The sequence below is a fragment of the Thunnus maccoyii genome, chromosome 9, assembly GCF_910596095.1.
Source record: "Thunnus maccoyii chromosome 9, fThuMac1.1, whole genome shotgun sequence".
NCBI classification, from domain to species: domain Eukaryota; kingdom Metazoa; phylum Chordata; class Actinopteri; order Scombriformes; family Scombridae; genus Thunnus; species Thunnus maccoyii.
In genome coordinates this window covers 8,428,472-8,450,648 of record NC_056541.1, presented here as the reverse complement: position 1 = coordinate 8,450,648, position 22,177 = coordinate 8,428,472, and the positions used below count along the sequence as shown (strand labels likewise).

The 22,177-nt window shown below is 39.9% G+C and overlaps 1 protein-coding gene across 1 annotated transcript; it reads right to left on the bottom strand.

Annotated features, from left to right (window-relative positions):
- Positions 1–38: 38 nt before the first annotated feature.
- Positions 39–22,108, bottom strand: fbxw8 (F-box and WD repeat domain containing 8). Its single transcript, XM_042420080.1, has 11 exons — positions 21,052–22,108; positions 20,403–20,507; positions 19,166–19,330; positions 18,791–18,879; positions 14,295–14,452; positions 13,478–13,674; positions 13,142–13,360; positions 6,918–7,045; positions 1,598–1,771; positions 1,070–1,186; positions 39–547 (listed from the first exon to the last, which is right to left on the bottom strand). The coding sequence occupies exons 1-11, from the start codon at positions 21,529–21,531 to the stop codon at positions 382–384; spliced, it is 1,998 nt and encodes a 665-aa protein (XP_042276014.1). The 5' UTR covers positions 21,532–22,108; the 3' UTR covers positions 39–381.
- Between the last annotated feature and the right edge of the window lie 69 nt (positions 22,109–22,177).

Genomic DNA, 22,177 nt, shown 5'->3' with positions numbered 1-22,177 from the left:
GTTTTTTTTTTATAGAGAAACAGAAAACATTTAATAAATGAGGTAGAAATATGACATGTTTTATTGCTGTGGTGTTGCGCAGCGACACTGATTCAAATCCAGGAAGCCAAACATCAATTTAAAAAAGTCATTAATCTTTACAGTCTGTGTAACATCTGGGCAGCTGAATTCAACGTTGTAAATTAAAAAATCTATACAACAGCTGCAGATGATATACTGCCTACATATATTACATTTACAAAAAGGTTGATTTGAAACTAAGAGAATAAAATGATTAAATAAAAGGACACCGTTTGGAGAATCAAACTTATCAAGGGTGAAAAGTTTCTACTGTCCATTCAGCTATACGCTGTATCCAATTGCAGCATGGGAAACTTCACCTCAGTGGGATGGATGGGAACCGGACAGCCGGTCGTACGGCACCGTCAGGCCGATGTTGTAGTTGTAGCCGTAAGACTCGGTGTAATCAGACCGGCAAATGGGCAGGATGTGATCTTGGGAGGACGCGTCCTCAGAGAAGTCGTAATGGCAGATGACTCCCCTGTGTCTGAAGTAAGAAAACATTCATGTCAGCATCTTGCTTATTTCACTTTACTGAGCAAATGTTGACATTGGATGCAACAGTGGGGCATGATGCACAGATGGATCATTCTGAAGTTTAAATGCTAAATCTGTTGAAAAGCATGATGCACCTTTATCTAACATAGGAGGTGGGATTATTTAAAAACTTCCTGAATTAATTCATTTATTTGGAATTTTTATTTGCACCTACAAAGCAGCCTGTAACCGTTAAGGGTGCACATGCAACAAGTTGTCGGGGAGATAAGTGATATAAGTAGCATGAGATGTCATCACAACTATCCAATTTGTAATAACAAGGCTATTATCTAATTATTTTAACAATAGCAATGATATATTGCCTTTTGACAATATTACAAGGTTGAATTTGCTTGTATGAAACCATCATATTTCTGAGTCAGAGACTCTCTAAGCTTGGCGGGGTTGGGTGTGGAGGAGTGATCCAGGTCAAAAAAAGAAGAAGAAGAAGTGTGGGAGGGAGATAAGTGACCTGCGGTGAGCTGTAAGGTCATCGTCTGTGATGCAGGCCCCCCGCGGCGACTTGTCATCAGGGATGTTGGCCGTTACCAGGGTGCTGGTGTTGAAACGTATATGCCTTACAGGATGCCTGCAACCAAGACAGAAAACAACCCTTTACATATAAAAACATACACATAAACATAAGTTACATTGTTACTCGCATATTTTTTACTTGTGCGTGTCAGTCTTTCTCTACAAATAGTTCTTGAAGTCCATGTAAAGATTTAAAAAAACACATTTGTAATTACAAAATGGGAAAACTTTCTCAGTGTTGTGATGAAATAAACACATCATTCACCTGTCTTATCTGTGGGACTTTCAATAATTTAATTAACACTCATCTCAGAGACACACACCACATGTGTAATGTGTTACTAACAAACAGCGGGAGCCCAGCGACAAAAAAAAAAAAAAAAAAAGATGTGCCATCTTTGAAATCTGATAGACAACAGACACATAACTTTTTGAAGTGTTGCTGACAGTTTGTATATCCTCCCACCTGTTGTGCATCTCCCACAGTTTAGCTCCCATCCTCGTCTCCCACACGCACACTAATCCTTCCTCTCCGCCGCTCACGATCTTCCAATCGTCCGCCTGCACCGAGGTGACGCCCAAGTGGTGGGCGTACAGAGATGCCACAGAGGAGCCGCTTCGTAGGTCAAACACCCTCACCCTGAATCAGAGAAGAACAAATGCTGTTATTACACTAAGAAATTAGTCGAGAACGTCTCAATCATTGCTTCATATTAATTAGGTTGGTCGACAAAGAAACATGTTTGTTGTTGGGCTCATGCTAATGTAACAAGGTGATTTTAAGTTTTAAATTTGAATATCCTTTTTGTGGATTTATCCAACACTCCAGAGTGACTTAGAATAATAACTGAAGTCAATACAATAGCATCACTTATTTCCAGCGGAGCATGGTAAATCTGGATTTCACTTCCTGCTAACAGAGACATAGGACTCATACCAAGACCACACAAGAGAGAGTACATGAAAGAGTGCATTCATTTACAGACAAAAAGGACACTATTCACAAATTTGAAGGAAAAGAGAACTTTTCTACATCCAGCCGAGAGACCAAAGATAAATAAAAGCTGACGCAGATGTTGCCGTCGCGTGCTTTAGTTCCCGCTTTATTTGCCCCGGGCTCAACCAACATTATTTCTACTATCAAACACCAGGCAAAGTTTATCATTAAAGTAATACATACATTTATAATAAAGGAAGGTGTGGTATCAATATAAATGTAACAAATACAAACCCAAAACCAATTAAATGTGGAACCTTTGGTGTATTAGATAATTTGAAGATGGCTCAATTGTTTTTTTTTTTTATATCAGCAGATACAAAGAAAAGGAAAAAAAAACAAAACCTGTACAACAGATTATAAATTAGAGCAGATAAATCTGAGAGTGTTAAACATGAAACAACAGGTTATTTTAAACACCGAAGAATATAAATATGAATGATAACAACAGGTAAGCAAACATACTGTGACAGAGAAAATGAATTTAAACAGTATTAAAAATAGCACTGTATGCGCTATGATAATAATGCAGAACATCCAAAGTGTCTGAGCTATTTCACTTGCTCACTATGACTTTAGAGCTGTAGATATACATACAAAACACATTGTTATGTATGTATGTATGTAAGTTATAAAAAGAAGCGATGTAAATGTTGTTGTATAGTACAGAACATTAGTCATACCTCCACAAAAGAACTTACATGAAAATAGACAGAAACTATCTTCATATAATTCACAAAGTGGCAAAAACCTGACTTTTTTAATACAGTCAATCAAGTAAAGACTTAATTTGATGTACTGTTTGCCCACCTCTCAGTCTAATGTGTAGGTTAGTTTCACTGTATCATTATTTATAATGTATGTGTTAATTATTTGTACTCAGAGATTTATTTTTGTGTTAAATTGATTTATAAATCCTACTTTGATATGAGTATTAATGCTCTCATTCATTATTATTAATATTATACCAGTATTTTTTTTTGCAAATAAGAGGCAATATGAGCAGGATTTTTGCTTGGTGGGTTTCATGAGCATCACGAGCCCAAGGGACCCTCAGCTCCATCTGTTGTCATTGTGGCTTTATTGCAGCTGAAAGCATCCAGCACATGACTCCATCCAGACTCAACCTTCCTCCAAGACTTCATTACCATAATCAAATTTACTTTAGGGACTCAGACAGATTTCATTTCCACTTCCAATTTTTTTTTTTTTTAAAAGAATCAGAGTTAAATGTGTAATTTGGCACAGTGGACTTGTTGTCTGCAGTTAGTTTTGCCTGTTTAGTGGCATTACGTGATGGGAGCACACGTTTTAACAATGAGGACTGAACATTACTGGTAGACCGTAGGGAACCATAAATCTAATGTTGGAGGTAGCTCTGTCTTCAGTGAGCTGTCAGTAGCCAGACTCCTCTTCATTAATCAGGAGGAGCTCTGCCTAATAAGAGAAGTGTGGGGGAGGCTTGGAAAACTCCTGAAGAGTTAGCTTCTGAGGGTTAGACAAGACATTACTCATTATAGACAGAGGAGGATGTTTGGTGCAAACCAGTGATTTGATGATCACAAGTGGTCTTCAGCTTGATTGAAGTTTGATTTTTCAGACTAATGGACACATTAAAGGTTGAGAATAACACATTTTGACCAATTCAGCACACTATGACAAGAGTGTTATGTTTTGTTCTAGGTTTTCTGCTCTACAGACACTTCGGACTAGCTGTATATTTCTCTATTCCAAATAGGGCGAAGATAAAACCATGAAGCCAGAAAAAAATCCCACAACAGATGTAAAAACAGTGTATATGAAAAGGCTAAAAAAAAAAGTGGTGGGTTGAGCTAAATGCTAACATGCATCACATAGCAACACTAACTTGATGATATTTGCGCATTAGCATGCTAAAATTAGCTAAGTAGCACTAGATACAAAATACAGCTAAGTCTGATGAGAAAGTAAACCAAACTATTGAACAAATTTTAATGAATGAATGAATGAAGTACGATAAAACTCTGGCTTATCTCTGGTAATTAAATAAGAAAAAGCAAGACAATTAGCCAACAACAAATAACACAACAAAGTAATGAATAAAAGCAGCACCAGGATCTAGCAGCAGTGCAAAAGTGACTTTAGTGCAGGTTTGTTAGTCTTTGGGTGTGTGTGTGTATGTGTGTGTGTCTTTTTCACTGTTGTGTGGGAGGGTTGTGATGGAAGCCACATCTCTGGGGTAAAAGCTGTTCCTCAGTCTGTTTGTTCTGGTTTTTATTGTCCTGAACCGTTTGCCGGACGGCAGTGGGTCAAGCAGGGAGTGGCCGGGATGTGTGGTGTCTCTGATTATGCTGTTTGCCTTCTTTCCAAGTCTGCTGGCATAGATGGTGTCCAGTCATGGGAGCGCCATCCCGACAACGCACTGGGCTGCCTTCACTGCGTTATGCAGGTTCTATTTGCTCAGCAGCTGTGCAGCTGGCTTACCGCACTGTGGCACAGTTTGTCAGGATGGTTTCAACTGTGCAACTGTAGAAGTTCAGCAGCAGTTTCTGTGTGAGTTTGGCCTCTTTCAGCTTCCTGAGGAAGAAGAGTCTTTGTTGTTTTGATGTGGTGACTCCAAGGAACTTAAGGTTTTACACACTTTCCACTACTTCTCCATGTATGTGAAGGGGAAGGTGTACTCTGTCCTTAGTTCTTCCGTAGTCTATGATCATCTCTTTTGTTTTTGTGGATGATGGGTGGAGATGTGCTTACTAACTCTGACTTGCTGTGGTCGATCTGTAAGGAAGTTCATGACCCATGAGCACAGAGAGGAACCAAGGCCCAGAGTGTTCAGTTTACTGACCGGTTTATGGGGGATGACTGTATTAAATGCAGAACTGAAGTCCACAAATGACATCCTCACATTAATTTTAACACGATGATGCTAGGTGAAAAGTTAAGGGATCTATTCATCAACGACAAACAAGTCATCCTGAGGGGGACATTAATGTCTGTACCAAATTTCACTGCAATCAATCCGATAGTTGTCAAGACATTTCACTCAAAATCACAAATATCAATCTCAAAAGTCAGGTGGGATTCATCATCTGGAACCATGAACATCTGTAACAAATTTAGTGCCATCCATATTGAGATATTTCTCTGTAGACGTGACAAATTCAACCTACTGAAGGCACTAGATGAAAAGTCAAAATTATAAGAATTCATCCACTGGGAACCACGGATATCTGTACTGTCCTGGCAATCCATCCAGTTGGCTGAGACATTTCACTAAAAACCAAAACTGTTGTGGTGGCACTAGAGGAAAATTCAGAGAATCATCCTCTGGGGACCATTAATATATATACAAAATCCCACGGCAATCCATCGAATAGTGGCAGACAGACAATCAACCGTCTGACTGACCATCACTGCCGTCCCTAGAGCCACACCGCTATCGCATGGCTACAAATCACCTTGAACACGCTTGAAGTTTTTAAATAAGCAGGTAAAAGTTAAGTAACGTCAGTAAAGTGGTCTTGAGGCTGGACTCAAAAAGTGTAGCCTCGCGTAATGCAAAGTGACCAATAGCCACAGGTATGGCACTCACTATTTCTTCTCTCACTCTTACTCTATCCAGTTTTGCTCTTTGCCCACGTTTTTCCCATTTGTACAGATGTGGCATTCTTCCAGACAGCCCTTACCAAGACCCCTCATTTGCTCCCTGGATCTCGCAAAAAACAGAAGGACAAAACTCATTTGGAGGAAAAGAAGGGATGCATTAGGCTTTGGCCTTCAGCCACTCTGTTTTAGAGCCAAGATTGCGGACTGTCCCTCAGTCTCCCCCATTTCCATTTGTTCTCTACTGTGCGCTGCATCAGCTGGGGCCAAAGTGGAAGAGCCAAGCTGGGGGGTGTGTGAGTGTGTGTGTGTGTCTCTGAACAAAACTACACATCTACCAGAAAGCAAAGACCAAAAGTAAAGCAGAAAAGAATTGGATAAAGACTCTTACCAATGCTTTGGCAAGAAAGCAAGCATTTGAATGCTTCATTCAAAAGCTGCTGTTGAATTATTTCTTTCAGAAACAAAACAATGTTGAACATTTTCTTTTGGCACTTGACAAAAACTGAGCATTTTGGGGTTTTTTTGTACGGTTGCTACGATTCATCACTAGTAAAAAGAGAAAACAACAGGACATAAACAATATGATGTGGTCTGTCATTCGATTTAAGCCAACTACTTAACAGCCAGATGGATTGGTGCTGAATAGAAACAGCGGGGGCAGCTTTGGATGAGAACGCGCCAGGGATTTTTCGTTTCCTGCCAGCTCATGCACCGCAGCACCCGCTAACAAGTGGAGAATAGATGAGAATGGCTCTTTTGTGTGTCTTTTTCCTCATCTGGAGAGCCAGGTTAGCGATGTGGGAAGTGTGTGTGTACGCCCATGTGTGAGTACATGTATGGATGGATGGGATAAAGAAGGACAGATTCTCTTCTTCTTTACTGTCTCAGGTAATGGAGGAGAGAGACAGACAACATCTCTATTTAAGACAAAGAATAGAAGTATTTCAATGCCTCTATCTTCCCTTTTCATCAAGCTTTTATTGAATGGAGTCACACACTTTCTTAACACCTGGTTCCCAGTTCAAATAGCCTCAGTGTTGCATTCTTCATCAAGTGTCATTGTGGGAAAACTATGTAACAGGGTCTCCTTTCAGTTATTTGCTCAGTTTCAAGCGACAAAATTGCGATGTTCAAATAAATCGAGAGCGTCAGTATTGGGTGATTCTGTTCTTATGCACAATATGTGTGTGAAAGTGCGTCCTACCTCCTATCTTTGTTGCCACACACCAGCAGGTGAGGGGGGCTGTCTCTCAGATTGATGCAAGTGAAATCTCCCGGTGAGTTGCCGACGCAAACTGTCGGTTTTCCCGTCTCTACGCTGTAGACGTGGATCTGAAACGTGATAACATAACATAACATATATGCATCCGTATTATGAAATATTGAACACACTCACACACTACACTTTAGTTCACTAGTTTGGTGTAGTATGATGCACAGTGCAGTCAGAAAGTATTAGGACAATTTCAGGGAATTGAATTTGAGGTTGCAGTCATTCGAAAAACATTATTATAAATTGTATAATAGACAAACACAACTAGCTGCAGCGATGCCAGTTAATTAAAATCATAGCAGCACTTAAATGTTAAAGCTGGAGGGGAAAAAAAAAAAATCAATCTATGGGCATACTACATACTACATGACCAAGATGCACACCACTGCCTCAGGCTCAGTGGCTGCAGCAAACTTTCTTCATACAAGTTACGATGATGTCATCTGGAGCTGGCCTAATTGGTCAATTAGTAGCTGGTGTTTTCTCATCCAAATGAGAACAAACAGGATAACTGCCACGCACAATTTTCTTTGAATAATTAAAACGATAAAGAAATTAAACCAAGGAGGGAAGGAGGGAGAGAGAAAGAGAGAGAGAGAGAGAGAGAGAGCGAGTAGGAGAGCAAAAGACAGACAGAAAGAGAGAGAGAGAGAGAGAGAGAGGCACAAAGATAAAGTTTGAAGGAAAAAAAAAGAGCTGAATGATGTAAGCCTTGAGAGGCTGCCAGCAGTTTTTGTGTGTCCCTTATTTGGGCCAAGCAGAGCTTTAATTGTGCACCACCCCGGGGCAAAGCCCAAATCACACCGGACTTTGAAATGACAGCTTGATAGGATTTGGACAATGGAGGAGAGAGAGGGGGGGGGGGGGGGGGGGGGGGACGAGTGTAGAAAGAGGGAGGATGGCGCAGAAATTAGGTTCAGCCTGCTGTTCTCGATGAATCATTACGGTTTCAGGAAGATATTTTTTTAATAAATATCTGTCCACCTCGCCCACTAAAATGAAGAAATATCGCTGAGGGAGGCAAATGAGCCGTTCTGTGATGATGTTAGGGTCTGTTTAGAGGGTATGTTTTGAGCAGGAATAATCATGAGCGGGACTGTAGAGGAGTTGTTAAGTTAATGCACTCGCTGGAGACCCGCTGAGACTCGCAGACAAAAGGAACCTCTAATGGTGGCTCGTACTGGGAAGGTTAATTTAATTTATAGCTTTTAAAAAGATTAAAAAAATTGGCAATTATTGCAGCACTTTTGAGAAAATATTTTATGTTGCCATTACCCTTACGGTGGAACACATTTGGCTGAATCTGGTTTGGTTTTTGATTAATCTTGAATGTCATATCATAGACTAGGAATGGGAGACCATGTGCCATGCGGGGCCAACTGTCTGCAGGAGGGTAAATCACCTGTTTGGGATTAGTTTGAATGAAATCTTTACAAACTGTTGGCCAATTCCCCAGTCTTTTCATTCACAAACACCCACATTTGAAACAAATATGGATTCATAGCTACATTTGGTTGGAGACACCATGTGAGCAAACAGAGATTAGCCGACCAGATGCACAATAATGGCGGCTTTGTGGTTTGATGGTGTTTGATATTTCTGACTAATCCAACAGGGCAGAACAGAGTGTCAAACTTTCTTACAATAACTCCACTGAGATGCTTATTTACGGTTGCTTCCCACACTTCAGAAAACATTTTCTAACACCTATACATACTACTTTCATTTTCAAATATACCGCCCTTGTATTATGACATGTATTTGTAGAGCTGTACGGGGATCTCCGCGAACGAAAAAGAAGCAAAACTAGTCACAAACACCAGTTTAGTTGTGTTTCTTTACTCATTAGTGGTTTGTGGTTAGAAGCTGTTGACCAAACTAATAAACCAATTTAAGTAATTCAAGTAATCATCCACTGACACAACTAAAACTCTGAAACCATGTATCGGTATTTTAACTTCCTGAACAGCATTATCTGGATGTTTAAGATGCTATGATAAGTGTTTGAGAGTGTTGCATTCTGGATCGGAGGCAGTCTTGTGGTATAATTAGGTGCCTAGCAGGGGAACGGCCCCAAGGAGACACCCACAAATAATAGATTCTACCTAACGGCTGGTGTTAGGCTTTGTATTTAATGTGGTTTTCGGGGGATGTTTTTGTCATCACTCCCCAGTCTCTGCTGTGCTTTGTATTCTTGAAGGGAGTGACAAGGTCAGAACCTTCTGTTGACGCCAAATATCAACTATTCATATAACGTTCTGAGCCACGCGGCTGAAAAAGTAACAAAATGCATGACCTTGTGCAGTCAGTCACTGCTGCACTCGCGCATGACAGACTTGCTGGTTGCTGCGACATTAAAATAATTGATTTTACTGAGATATCTTGATTATATGGTTGAGTAAAATCCAAAACAAGTCATTTTACATCCGTCCATGAATCGATGGACTGACTGAGACAATAATTCCAGTCATTCATACATATATTCAACTCATCCTTATGCAACCGCTGCACTGTTCACCTGAAAACTCCACTTTAACCACAGCGATCACTTGCTGCTACGACTGCTGCTGTGGTTTATATAGCATTCTCCCAGCATTTAATAATCCCACGTCCACCCCGGCATCCACCTGTAGGCTTTAACTCTACGTTCACATGGGAGTGATTTTAACATCGTCACTCCCCGATCACTGCTGTGTTGACCTTGCTACTTGCTCACATAATATTCCCTCCCATATGAGCTGGATGACTGAAATTACCTGCTGAGGCTTGTTTAAAGAAGAGTTATCTGGATAATATTGCTGAGTAAAACCCAGAAAGGTTTGTTTTACATTATGTTACTGACACCCTGATCTTGATCCACGACAATACTTCAAACCATCCTTCGTTTTTCATACATACATACTGTACATCAAACCACTAATTCAGCTTTGCATGCATCCATCCAGCCCTCTGAACCTAATGCAATGAGAGGCTGACAGGTTTTCTGACAGCACTTGTGCTCTGTGGTGGGTCCACTGCAATGGATGGATAGCTTGCCAGTGGAGATGCCAGCTTATGTTGAATGCCCAACCACAAGCTGGGTGGATGCCTGGGTGCCCCTGGTCCACTGGCAAGAAGGAGACGAGTAGTAATGAGGATCTGGAGACTGGCTTCGACCACACAATTACACACAGCCCCCACTGACGACACCGACAAAAATGGGTAAGGCTAAAAAGACAAATCCACGAGCTGAATGATATCAAATGCCAAAATATGAGACAGAATCTTCTATATCATCGACACAAAACGGCTTTTGTGCTTTTAAGTTATCAGACTTTGTGACAAAACTGCAGCAAACTCAGTGATCATTACAGAGTCTAAACCAAGTAGACAAAAAAAACACGGTAATGCGGTTGAGTTCATCTTAATTAAAATACCGCAAATGAAAAATGTTTCACTCCTCTGTGGAGTGAGAAGTTTGAGTAGACTTCCTCGGATGCCACCTCCATGCATTTGTGACAGATTTTTAATGAAGCATATGTTTTCTTAAAACATGTTTGGCATCACTAACTGTTGCAGCCGATTCATGTTTTGACTTCTTCACAGTATGAAATTGCTGTTCGAAGCGTGACGAGAGTGACAGACAGATTAATTAAATTTGTAAAATATTTTTTAATTACCGAGAGAGGTATGCTAATCATGAGTTGGCATAATTTAGAGGGAGAGTTTGGACTGAGCTCGCTATGGAAACAGGAAAGTTAGAGAGACTTTTGGTGCGTCTGTGCTGCAAATAAAATGAATCCAATTTAAAATGACTAGGAAAGACACGGCTGTTAAATGATGGAGACAAACAATATTATTTCAGCTGGAAGATGAGCTGTGTTTCATCTTAAATTTATTCATATAAACATCACAAAACTGCTACTTTTCACATGTTTTTATTATTATATTTTTATTAAAACTTTTTTATATGGAATACCTGTTTCTTTCTTAATATTGTTTATGAAATGCTTAACAATAAATATTCCACAGCAGATACAGATTAAGCAACAGCTTTGTGTTATGATGCGGTAAGGCTGACATCCCTCCCTGCTACTCTCTCCTTGCTCCACTGTGTGGTGCTTTAGTGCTGCCACTGAGTTGGTGAGAGTCGTGCTAAAAGTGTATCATCTGTGCTTTTCTAATAGGGGTGATGTCAGTGGAGCGGCTTTGCCAAAGACCTTTCAATCACAGATTGCTGCACAGACACAAAGCCTGCTCAGGTGCTACTTTGCTGCTCTGAAGCTACCACTTGTCCGGTCTCTAAGGTAAACCGCATCAGTTTTTTATGTTAAAAAAATATACAATTACTTTTTTATGCAGCTTTCTGTTTTATCTTTGCACATCGGTGAAAGCCAAGTTGACAAAGTTCACTTGAAAAATATGATGACTGCTCCATAGGTGCTTGCTGATCCCGACAGAATACTTTGTCTCATGGCTATTTGTACTTTGTAAGTAAAGTCTAAGAGTCAATTAGGCGCACGGGGGCCTTAGAAACGTAGTATTATTAGAAGCAAACAGATGCATCTTGGGGACCAACAGTTGATCAAAGTACACATAGAGACTATAGTAATTAAGGTCAGAGCCCACAGAGGACTTGTCGCTATTTAGGCTAGCTATTTCTACTATAAATAAATCCCCTACAGACACATAATTATCATTTCTGATGGGTCTCAAGGGTCTAGAGGGACAGAGAGTAATAGTGATCACACTGCCGAGAGAACCAGTTTACTTTTACACCGAGAACAATCTTTGTTTGCAACGCATCTAAAATTCAAACTAAACACACGAAAAGGCAGGAGGCGTCTGTTCTCCAAAAAGTTTTATTCCATTTCAAGGACAACAGGTAAGACGAGTATTTCAGCTGTAAATCAAAAACTCACTTCTCTCCCCTTGATCAATTGTATTCCTAAAAGAAAACATGTTTCATTTCATTTGAGAAAACCACATTATTCACCTTGTATAATCTCCCATTTCTTCATTATGCACCTGTTGAGAGTACAAGTGACCTCGTTAACTCTATTGGAAACCTTCCATTTCAATTTTGGAAGGTGTTGGTAGCATTTCTCTTACAATACGACTAGAAGAGACTTCCAGGGTTTTACAGTCTAGTTTGTCAGCATTCAAGGAGGTTTTGTTTAGATTTGTTTGTCTTCCTCGGATGCTTCAATGACACTGAACACAAAAGAGGCCTTGATACAGCTCCATCAATTCCATTAACACGCAAACACTAGATAGTTATTTCGTAAACATACTAGAGTGCTATTCACAATAGACTAGATAGAATAGATCATCATCATCACAATATGTGAATGGATGGCAGCATGTGGTTCAATTAGCATTCAAATAACATTGCTAGTTTCCTAGCTATGGTAAAAAATATGGTTTAGACTTTCAGCTTAAATTACTGCATAAATTAGCAGATGAGAGTAATATTAACATTACATGGGTATTATTATTATTATTATTACACTGTGCATCATAACAATTTACCTCTCCTTTTTACGAATCTATTTTATTTCATATATTTTTGGGGGCATTTTATGCCTTTATTATAGGGACAGTGCAGAGATGACAGGAATTGAAGGGAGTGATGGAGGGTGACGTGCAACAAAGATCTGCAGCTGGATTCGAACCACGGACGTTTTAGTAATATGGCATGTATTTTAACCAGTTAGCTACCGGGGCGTGCCCTTCTTTGCAAGTTTTATTTGTTGTCGTGGACACAAATATTTTGTTTTCTGGACTTCCAGAGGTTTAATTCAGAGTTCTTAAACCTTGAGGTGCACACAGAGAAATGTGAGGGCTCAAATTTCCCCCCCCCCCCCAAGACTAATTTGTTTTTATAAAAGGAAATGTACAAATTCACAAGACAACCTGACAATTCTCTATTTGCTAGGATTATAAGAAAGGGATCAAAACGGTGCAACAGGCCAGAAAAGTTTGAGAAACACCGTTATAATATATAAAAGTCTTACTCTACTGCAGGAGATGGGTCAAGAGAAGCCAACTAACATGCTCTTGTGTATGAGGACAGGTCTATCAATGTCACTGCAATTTTCTGAACACTAATAGACATTGATATAATACTCACATGTTAATATTTCATAGAAACGGTACAGAGAAACTAAACCCACCTTGTTGCCTCCATCGTGCATGGCCCAGCCAGTGCGCTTCACCCCGAATGCAACATTGGAGTCGGAAGCATCCAGACAGGTGACGGGATGATCGTAGACTGAGTGAAGCGTCCTTGGCTCCTCCTCCAGAGGGTCCAACAGGTACACGGCCTCTCCTGCTGCCAGGGCCGCCAGCGGGCACTGCTGCTTCCTGCCTGGCACCAAAACAAGGCTTTCTACCTGTTATACAGAAAAGATAGAGGCACGCTTTACTTTACTTAAATAGTAGTAATATCCTGGTACACTTTCTAGCCAGAACCTATAACGTCACAAAAGGAATCAAACTGTCTGACTTACAGTCTTGGGTAGCTGAACCTGGCAGAGCGTCCTCCAGTAGCCGCGATCATCGGCGCGGTCGAGTCGAACATCTGACCCAGCAGCGGAGCCCAGGACGGGACTGTCGGAGCTCAGGGCCAGGGCCTGGATCCTCCCTGGAATCTGGTAGTGGTGGATGGGCTCTCCGCCTGTCTCTGTGCTCCACAGGTCCACACAGCCTATACCCATGACAGTGAAACACAGTAACTGAGTCCTTAATACCTGTACTGATTTAATCCCTACACAGAGAACGAGGGAAAACACAGAACGCAGAGCAGAGGAAAAGATGTAATTGTGCATCTAACCAGCTAGGCAGGCTTTATTCAGATCATTTCAGAGAGTAGATATTACCCACATTCATATTTTGATCCTTTAACAAGACACACAGCTATGCTAGCAGTTCTGTGAGGCTGTACTTGGGCACAGTGGTGTTTTGAGCTAAATGCTAACCTTAGCATGCTAACGAAGTACAGTTGGGAATGTCATTAGTTTTGGTTGTAAAGCACAGTATTGGAAAAAAATTAAATTTAGACCAGATGATGGCACTGGATGAATAGTCCAATATTTCTGAAGACATTTCACTAAAAGCCAAAACCTGCTGGATGCGCTAGAGGAAAAGTACGAGGATCACCAAAGTCAATAAGAATCATCTTGTAAGGCTCATGAATGTCACGGCAATCCATCAAATAGTCATGAGATATTTTACTCTAGACTGACATTGCCACCACTAACATGGCGATTACATGAATATGTTTATGACTCTGATGCCTTTCTATCATCAGAAAGTGCACACGCTTACCATCTTCATAAGCAGCCGCAGCCACTGTGCTGTTGACTTGGACATGAGTAACATGAGGTCTGGGGTTCGTGTTAGCTGACAGACCGTTGGCCTTCAGGTAGGAGGCTGCCGAGTCCCAGTGCAGCGTATCCCACAGCCTGACATCACCAGACGTGTACCTGATGTACATACGAGCACAGGTCACATTTACACACATAATTCAAATATTTAGAGAAGAAATAAAAAAAGGCTTTCAAATTTAATAGCAGAATTGTTGTCCATTTTCCATCACAGGCTGAGAAATTTGTCAGATGTCACCCTCTCCCTGCTGAATCATTTCTCCCTCTCTCACACTTTCATCCTTTGCTCACTCTGACTTGTTGTTCTTTTATTCTCTAATATCTTTGTTACATGATCTTTTGAGGATTACAGGGGTTTTGTTTTGGCGGAACAATTCTGATTATTTCACCCTTTACTATCAGTGGCTTGTAGGGACAGTGATCTACAGCAGGAAGTGAAGGTTATCTTATCAATGCACCCACTTTAAATCTCTACAGTTCTGGGAACTCTTATGCAGTTATAAAATATTGAGTGTATGACGTCATTCACTCCATTACAAAGACGTTTTTAGAGGAAATGATATGAATTATACAGATGACAGAATGGTAACTTAATGCAGGGATTTTTCATTTTCTTTAATGTTGCAACATTTAGCAGCTTTACACATGAATATATACGATCAATTGTGATACCTTGGTATTATTACATCATAGTTGAGATCAGGTCTGTAACTGATAATTATTGTCATATTGGTTAATCAAAAGTTAAAATAAAAGTTAAAAAAAAGTCACTCATAATTTCCTAAAAGTCAATGTGAGGTATTCATGTTATAGCATGTTGTTTTGTTTAACCAACAGTCCAAATTTGCAATAATATAAAACAGAGAAATGTAGCAAACTATCAGGTTTGAGAAGCTGTAACCGGGGAACGTGTGCATTTCGCACGACAACAACAATTCATTTCCTGTCGATCGACAAACTGAGTTATCGACAATCGGTTTCAGCAGAAGTTTAGACAACTGGAACCTTCTACCTCACATTAATAGCCTTGTTCCTCCAACCTAACACCATGTTTCTCAAAAGTCCTGTCTTGAGCTGAGAGTATTAGTCGATTAATTGATTACTCGATTAACAGAAAATTAATCGGCAGCTATTTTGATAAATGAATAATCGTTTCGGTCATATTTTAAACTAAAATGCAAAAACTTTGCTGGTTTCTGCTTATAAAAAGATGATGATTTGATGTGTTTCTTCGTCATACATGATAGTTAACTGAATATCTTTTGGTTCTGGACAAAACAAGACATTTGAAGACGTCACCATCGGCCCCCGGAACTGTGACATTTTACAGACAAAACAATTAGTCGGGAACATAATCGGCAGATAATCGATAATGAATATAATCACATTAGTTGCAGCCTTACTCTTGTTGCAAAGACAATCATTGCTTCTTTAGACATTTGCTTTTCTCTCTCTCTCTCTTTAAAATGAAGATAAAGCTTAAAAGAAGTGGGATTCTTCCATCAGCCTCGCTCTTTTCCTCAACTTGATATTACAAAAAACAAAAAGTTTTTTGCTCTGTTTTCATTTGTGTGAGCAGAACTGTTCACCTGATAGCCACAGAGCAGCCGCTTTCTCTGCCTTCAAGCAAACCAACAGACTCTTTTACAACGCGGCAAACCAGCAGAGGTCAACAGAGGTCGCCGATCTCTTCAAGTTCGCATTAATTATACAATTGCCTCATAAAGTATGTGATCAATCTTAAAAATACTACATGTTGCACCCTTACAATCACATTGTATCCTGCACCATTCAGCAGGCTAGACCGTGACCTTCTCCTGCTCTGGTATGACCTCACCTCATCCTGTGTTTTTTCCCCCTTTAGTGAGAAAACACCGTCTTTATCTCCCAACAACAAAGTCACCCCCTTGAACTCAACAGGCTTCTGTTCTGTTCTCGACCCCCTCCCCCTCTCCTTCTTTCCCTTTGCTCTTCGCCCGAGTCAGTGAGCTCTCGCTGCGGGAGACGACAAACTGCTAGCGTTACCACCTCCACAGATACCATCATGTCTGAGCAAGTATCCGCCTCGCAGCGAGAGTGTGTGACACAGTGACAGTGAGTGTGACAGAGGGTGTGCATGTGCTTGTGCCTGTGTGTGTGTGTGTGTGTGTGTGTGTGTGTGTTTGCCATAGCAGGGTTTGGCAGGAAGTAAACAATAGAAATACGCACTTTCACTTAATTAGTACATCTCCTCAGTGCCAACTATCGACAGGATGATGATGCTGAATCTCATCCAAGTAATTTGTTCAAACTTTTGCGTACAGAAAACTTTTGTGCACTGATTACTGCGATTTCATGCGAGGTCTCACCAGACTCGGCCTGTATGTCAACCGTGCGACTCCAAGACATGTCGGGTTAATGAGACAATGTCTCCTGTTGCCTCCCATGAGCCAAAATCTCATTCCAGTTGTTTTCTAATAAGATTTTGTGGATGCAATTGAATCATTCTTGATTTCTCTTAATTGCTATTGATTCTTTTCTAGTTAAACAAATCCAAATACTTTCACTTAGCTGAATTACCCCTAAAGAACCAATAATGGGAAAAGTATTGATGTTGTAAATTTGTTAATAGCTATGGTATATATATAAAAAAGAAGGATTTAAGAGTATGCTCACATGTTGCAAAGTGCTTTATTTCATCTCTAGACTGTTTTGGCACAATGTGTCCTACGTCTGCTCACATGAAAACATACAAACACACCGTCGTCTCCAGTGAGACGCAGCGGGACTGATGGGAATCTAATCACAGTATTCCCCTGGAGACCCTGCACACGTCCTCACGGGCGGTCCATCAGGTCGGTCTGGGCCCTCACAATCTATCACTGTCTAAGCCCTGTCGTTTCAGAGCGCATACAGCACATCTCTATACCCCTCCCTCACCAACTGTTGCCTTTAGTAAGGGTGTAAGAAAATGTTGAGGGAGAGTAAAATGTGACCGTATACATTGTGGATATTGTACATAAGGTGCTAACTTTTGTTTGCATAAAAAAAAACAGACAGTGCAATTAAACGTCATTTACTGACACTTTCTGATGTCTCAACTGTTGCCTGAAAATGTTGACAAGCTTATAGCTTAAAAACTGTCCTTCTCCAGACATCTGAAAATGTTTAAATTGGGGTTTGTAACCAAATAAGGTGTTTGGAGAAGGTTACTCATGACCATGTTCACAAATATCGCTCTATTCTTACCTGACAATCTTTATCGCTCTGTTTACTTTTTGAGAAATAAAGATCTGCTTGTCAAAAATATTTTTTTCAATTCAATACTTTTTCCAATTTAACAGATTATTTAGGACAACAGTTTTTGCATGCTTCATTAAACCCGATAAGAAAAGTTTTAAGTAAAAAAAGAAACAGAACCTTTGCACATTTTATCCCTTGGAAGGAATATTCAATAATTTATTGAGGTCAGTTTTTTTCTCTCCATCTCTGTTTAAAATAATAATGTGTGTGAATCAAACACTGGACACTGTTACGAATCAATGGGCCTCGTGCATCAATGTTTTTTTTTCTTCTCTTATATTTGTTCTTGCACAAATAAGACAAGGTGGAATTCAACAAACTCTCTTAACGGTGCTCATGAGATGTGATCAGTAGCGTATTCCACACCCTTAAAATTGCCGTATAAGGCTCAAGTTCTGCAAAGATCCCAAAGAGTAAAAACATTGAAACAAAATATGCCAAATCTAAAAACCTTTTAAATTAAATTGGCAGCCGTGATGATGAAAATACAGTTAACGGAACATAAATTTTGCTTCAAGTTTGTGTTATTTATATATTACATTTTTTGTTCATTTTGGTATCATATTTAAACTCAAAATAATTCAGATTAGGACGTTATAATTGTAAGTCAAACAAGTGTTTCTCCCCAGAGAAGAAAGGCAGAGATGATCTATTCATGACTCGTGGTCGTAAATTTCGTTTGTAGTTAAGAAAAAAATTCTTAATGTTCTTAAATCACACGTACCTCCGTTTTGAGAACAAATCTGTTTGTACAAGCGCTTCTTGCACGAGACCCGAAGGTTTTCCTCTCAACTTTGTGTTGATAGATGTATTTCTGCAGCTGCTGCAATTTTCTTTGTGTGTTGATCCAAATGTTTACTACACTAACTTTTTTTTTTTTTATCAATTATTACCACTTTTGCAGCTGCTAGAAACTTAAAATGCATACTTCCTCAGAACAACCTACCTTGTGGTTGTCATGGTCCTATACATATACATATAAATGTGACATATTTTCTATTAAACATCTAGTCATCAATCACAAGTGTTATTAATATGCCGACATTTATTATCAGGAGACATAAAACCAAAGAATGACACAGAAAACAGATGAATTCAGAGGACGATAGCAGTTAACAGCTTCATTCAGTAAACATCAGATGTCAGAAAACTCACCCAGCCAAGACAAAGTTGTCACAGGAGCTGACATCACACAACACCTTCCCCAGCTCGAACTGCAGCTGACTGATGGATCCCACTCGATTCTAGACGGAAAACAAGTGTTTAATCCATATTACAAATATGTTATCTTACAACTGGCAGGCAGATCACTAATTTGACTCTGTTTCATCTGTTTTAAAAACTAAAAAGATTAAAAAACATAGCATTTTCCATTGTGAGAATTTAGACCTGCCATTATGTTAAGATCCAATTTTGTTTTTCCATTGCACTGCACCAATTTTTACCCAGAAAAACCTGATATACAGGCACTGTATTTTAGGGAACTTAGTGATTCTGATTCACCACAGTCACATCACCGATCATGCCCACCTTCCAGTTGGAGCGCACAGTTTTGGCTGAGTTCCTGCAGTCTCTCAGCGTGCTCATCCAGCAGGGGGAGTCAGCCACGCTGGCATCCTGATGGTAGCCTTCCCCCACACACATCTTGAACCACAGAACGCTGTCCTCTGCAAGGACTCTCCATGCCCTGCTCACCTGGGAGGAGATTGGACAGTGTAACTGTGAGGATTGAGTCAGCATACATTACAAGCTTGCATCACTTAATTTATTTGTGCTTAACGAGCCCGGCTGGCTGCCAAATGGACTCCGTGCAACATGTGCAGTAAGTCTGCCACACAGAATGTCATTTATTAATCTATACCAGTTTAAGATTACATTTGGTATTAAAGCTGCTGTAAGCAATTCTGCATGTCGGGGGGAAATGTGTGGTAAATTAAATTTAAAGGACTTCACTACAAAGAACTCTCAAACCTGATTATCAGCAAGCTGCACACAGTGTGATCACTTTACAAGAAAGGATACTTAAGGGATAAGAGAGACAATAAAAGTATTTTTTTATTGCTGTAGTGCAGGTTTTCTGCTATTAAGGAGTTTTTATTTGTCGTTTAATTTGCACATGAATATTTCTATCAAAACTCATTTGTGCAGCCTGTAACTGTCGGTGTAAAGCGGTGGTTTCAACATCTTTTAGTGGATAGAAAGAAAAAATATTGTCGGTAATATAAATATTATTTTGATAATCAGTTAATTTTTGATGTAATTTTTCGAGCAAAAATGCCAAACATTGTCTGGTTCTAGCTTCTCAAATGTGAGGATTTGCTACTTTTCTTATTTTATGTGATAGCAAATTTAATATCTTTGAATTTTAGACTATTGAAAGGAAAAAAACAAGCGATCTGAAGATGTTGACTGGGGCTTTTGGAAATTGTGAGTTATCCTAAAGACCAAACAATTAATCAAGAAAATATCTGACAACTTCTAGCGAGCTGAAGAGTTAGAAAGATCCAGTATTTTAAAAGAAAAAAACAGATATTAAGAAAAAATTCGCAAAATTACTTTTACCTACTTTTTACTTTTACTCATAAATCATCTCGTATCCCCCCCCCCCCACACACACCACTGCAAAGTTGGGAACCGCTGATCTAGAGCTGTTAGTTTAATACCTTATCATGTACAAAATAAGGTGAATCTATGGCAATTGATTTGAGGTGAGGCTTATTCTTTGCTTTTACAGACACACTAGAGTAGTTTTACCACGTCCACTTACCTGGGCACATCGACCTAGCTCGGTACAGTTGAGATACTGGAATATCTTCAGGGCCAACTCATATGGCAACTCGATATCAAAGAAGGGAATGTCATTCACCTCATTCTGCAACAGAGATGATAATAAAAAACAGACATCATTCACTGAGCTGATTATGATGATGGTACCGTCTAAGGCCTGACCGATACTGGATTTTTGGAGCTGATGCCGATACCGATATTAGGGAGTAAAAAAATTCCGATATTGATATAGGCTATCGGCCAATAATTTCATACATAAACACACATTTTTTGCAATGATCCCTCAAATATGGTGATCAAAAAACACTTGTGACAAAGGTATGTAATGGAGACATGAAATGGAAAAATGAAATCAGTGAACTAAAACAGTAAACTTCCCTAGGAATTTAGTAATTATAAATAACTGTTAATTAAAAACATACAACAAAAAAACATATGTAAATATATATTAAACCTGAGTTAAGAAAAAGGATCAAACATACATAAAATGCTGCCTATATAATATAAAAAAAATATCGGCACATATCGGACCATATCTACACCGATATCACTATATCGGTGATAAGCCGATATCAGCCGATAATATCTACTGTCCATCCTCTTCATCATTATCATTATCATTATCATACCAGATCCTGAATGAGTTGCTCCACCAGCTCCTTGTCTTTCTTGGCCTTTCTCTGAGGCTGCTGTTGCTGTTGCAGGGACGCCCTGCAGACATCTGTCATGTTATGATACTGTCTCTTCCTCCTGCTCCTCTCTTCCTGAATCCTGTCCAGCAACGGACTAGTCCTCCCATCCAGCAAACTACGTGCAATGGACACATACTCAGGTTGATCCTCTGACTCTGCTTCAGCCTCCCCTCTTCCTCCACCAACACGTCCCTCATCCTCAGTGCAACCAGCTGATTTTGAGGGACTGCAGGCCTCACTCTGCCCTTTGCTGGGATTTTTTAAGTCTTCAAAATATCTATTTTTCGAGTCTCTATGACCAGACTGGCCAGGAGTACTCCTGGAGGGGGAAGCAGCAGAAACAAGTCGCTGCTCCTCTTTTTTGCTCGTTAATTCTTGTTTCCAACACTCCCTGAACGCAGCAAGTTCGTCGGCCATATTTTTTCAAACATCGCTGACAAAATACAACATGACAGTGTTAGAAAGCGGTGTATCTTGCATGTTTTTCTTGTGTAAAACTATCGAGGGAAGCCACTGTTCGGCACCGGCGCAAAACAAGCACAAGTCCTCCTCTATAAACAGTCCGAGGAGGGACACGACGCTGCGGTACATAAGTTCCGCATGTTTTTAATTCCGCAGTTTTATTATGGACGCGGCAGTTCTCAGTTTTTGCGACCACAATTGGTAATTGTTGTGACTATTAAGAAAGACACGTAATGTTCCATGTCGATGGGATTGTCATATTTGATAATAATACAAAATAAAATTTTAAAAACAGACAAAAGAACACAATGTGCCAGAACAACAAAAGACTCCTCAGATCAAACCAGACATGAGAGATTCAGTTAACAATTGCATCTCTCTTTTGGGAAAAGATGATGTAAACCCCACACCATGTGACACTGTGATGAATAATACAGTAGCGAGAGAGGGAGAGATAGGGAGAAAGGGAGAGAGAGGGAGGGCAAACACACTTAAGGTTTGATGAGGGAAGAGAAGGAGGGTCATATATCCTCAAGACTTCAAGAGAAAAGAGTCAAGAACACACAGCTGGTCGTTGAGTGAGAGAAGATGTGTTGGCTGC

Excerpts from the sequence above, each read along its gene's own strand:
- fbxw8 (XM_042420080.1), bottom strand. The coding sequence starts at position 21,531 with ATGGCCGACGAACTTGCTGCGTTCAGGGAGTGTTGGAAACAAGAATTA. Across the intron at positions 14,453-18,790 it reads GACAACTTTGTCTTGGCTGG|GTACACGTCTGGTGATGTCA; the intron begins GTGAGTTTTCTG and ends TATGTACATCAG. Across the intron at positions 1,772-6,917 it reads TGTGGCAACAAAGATAGGAG|GGTGAGGGTGTTTGACCTAC; the intron begins GTAGGACGCACT and ends TCTCTGATTCAG.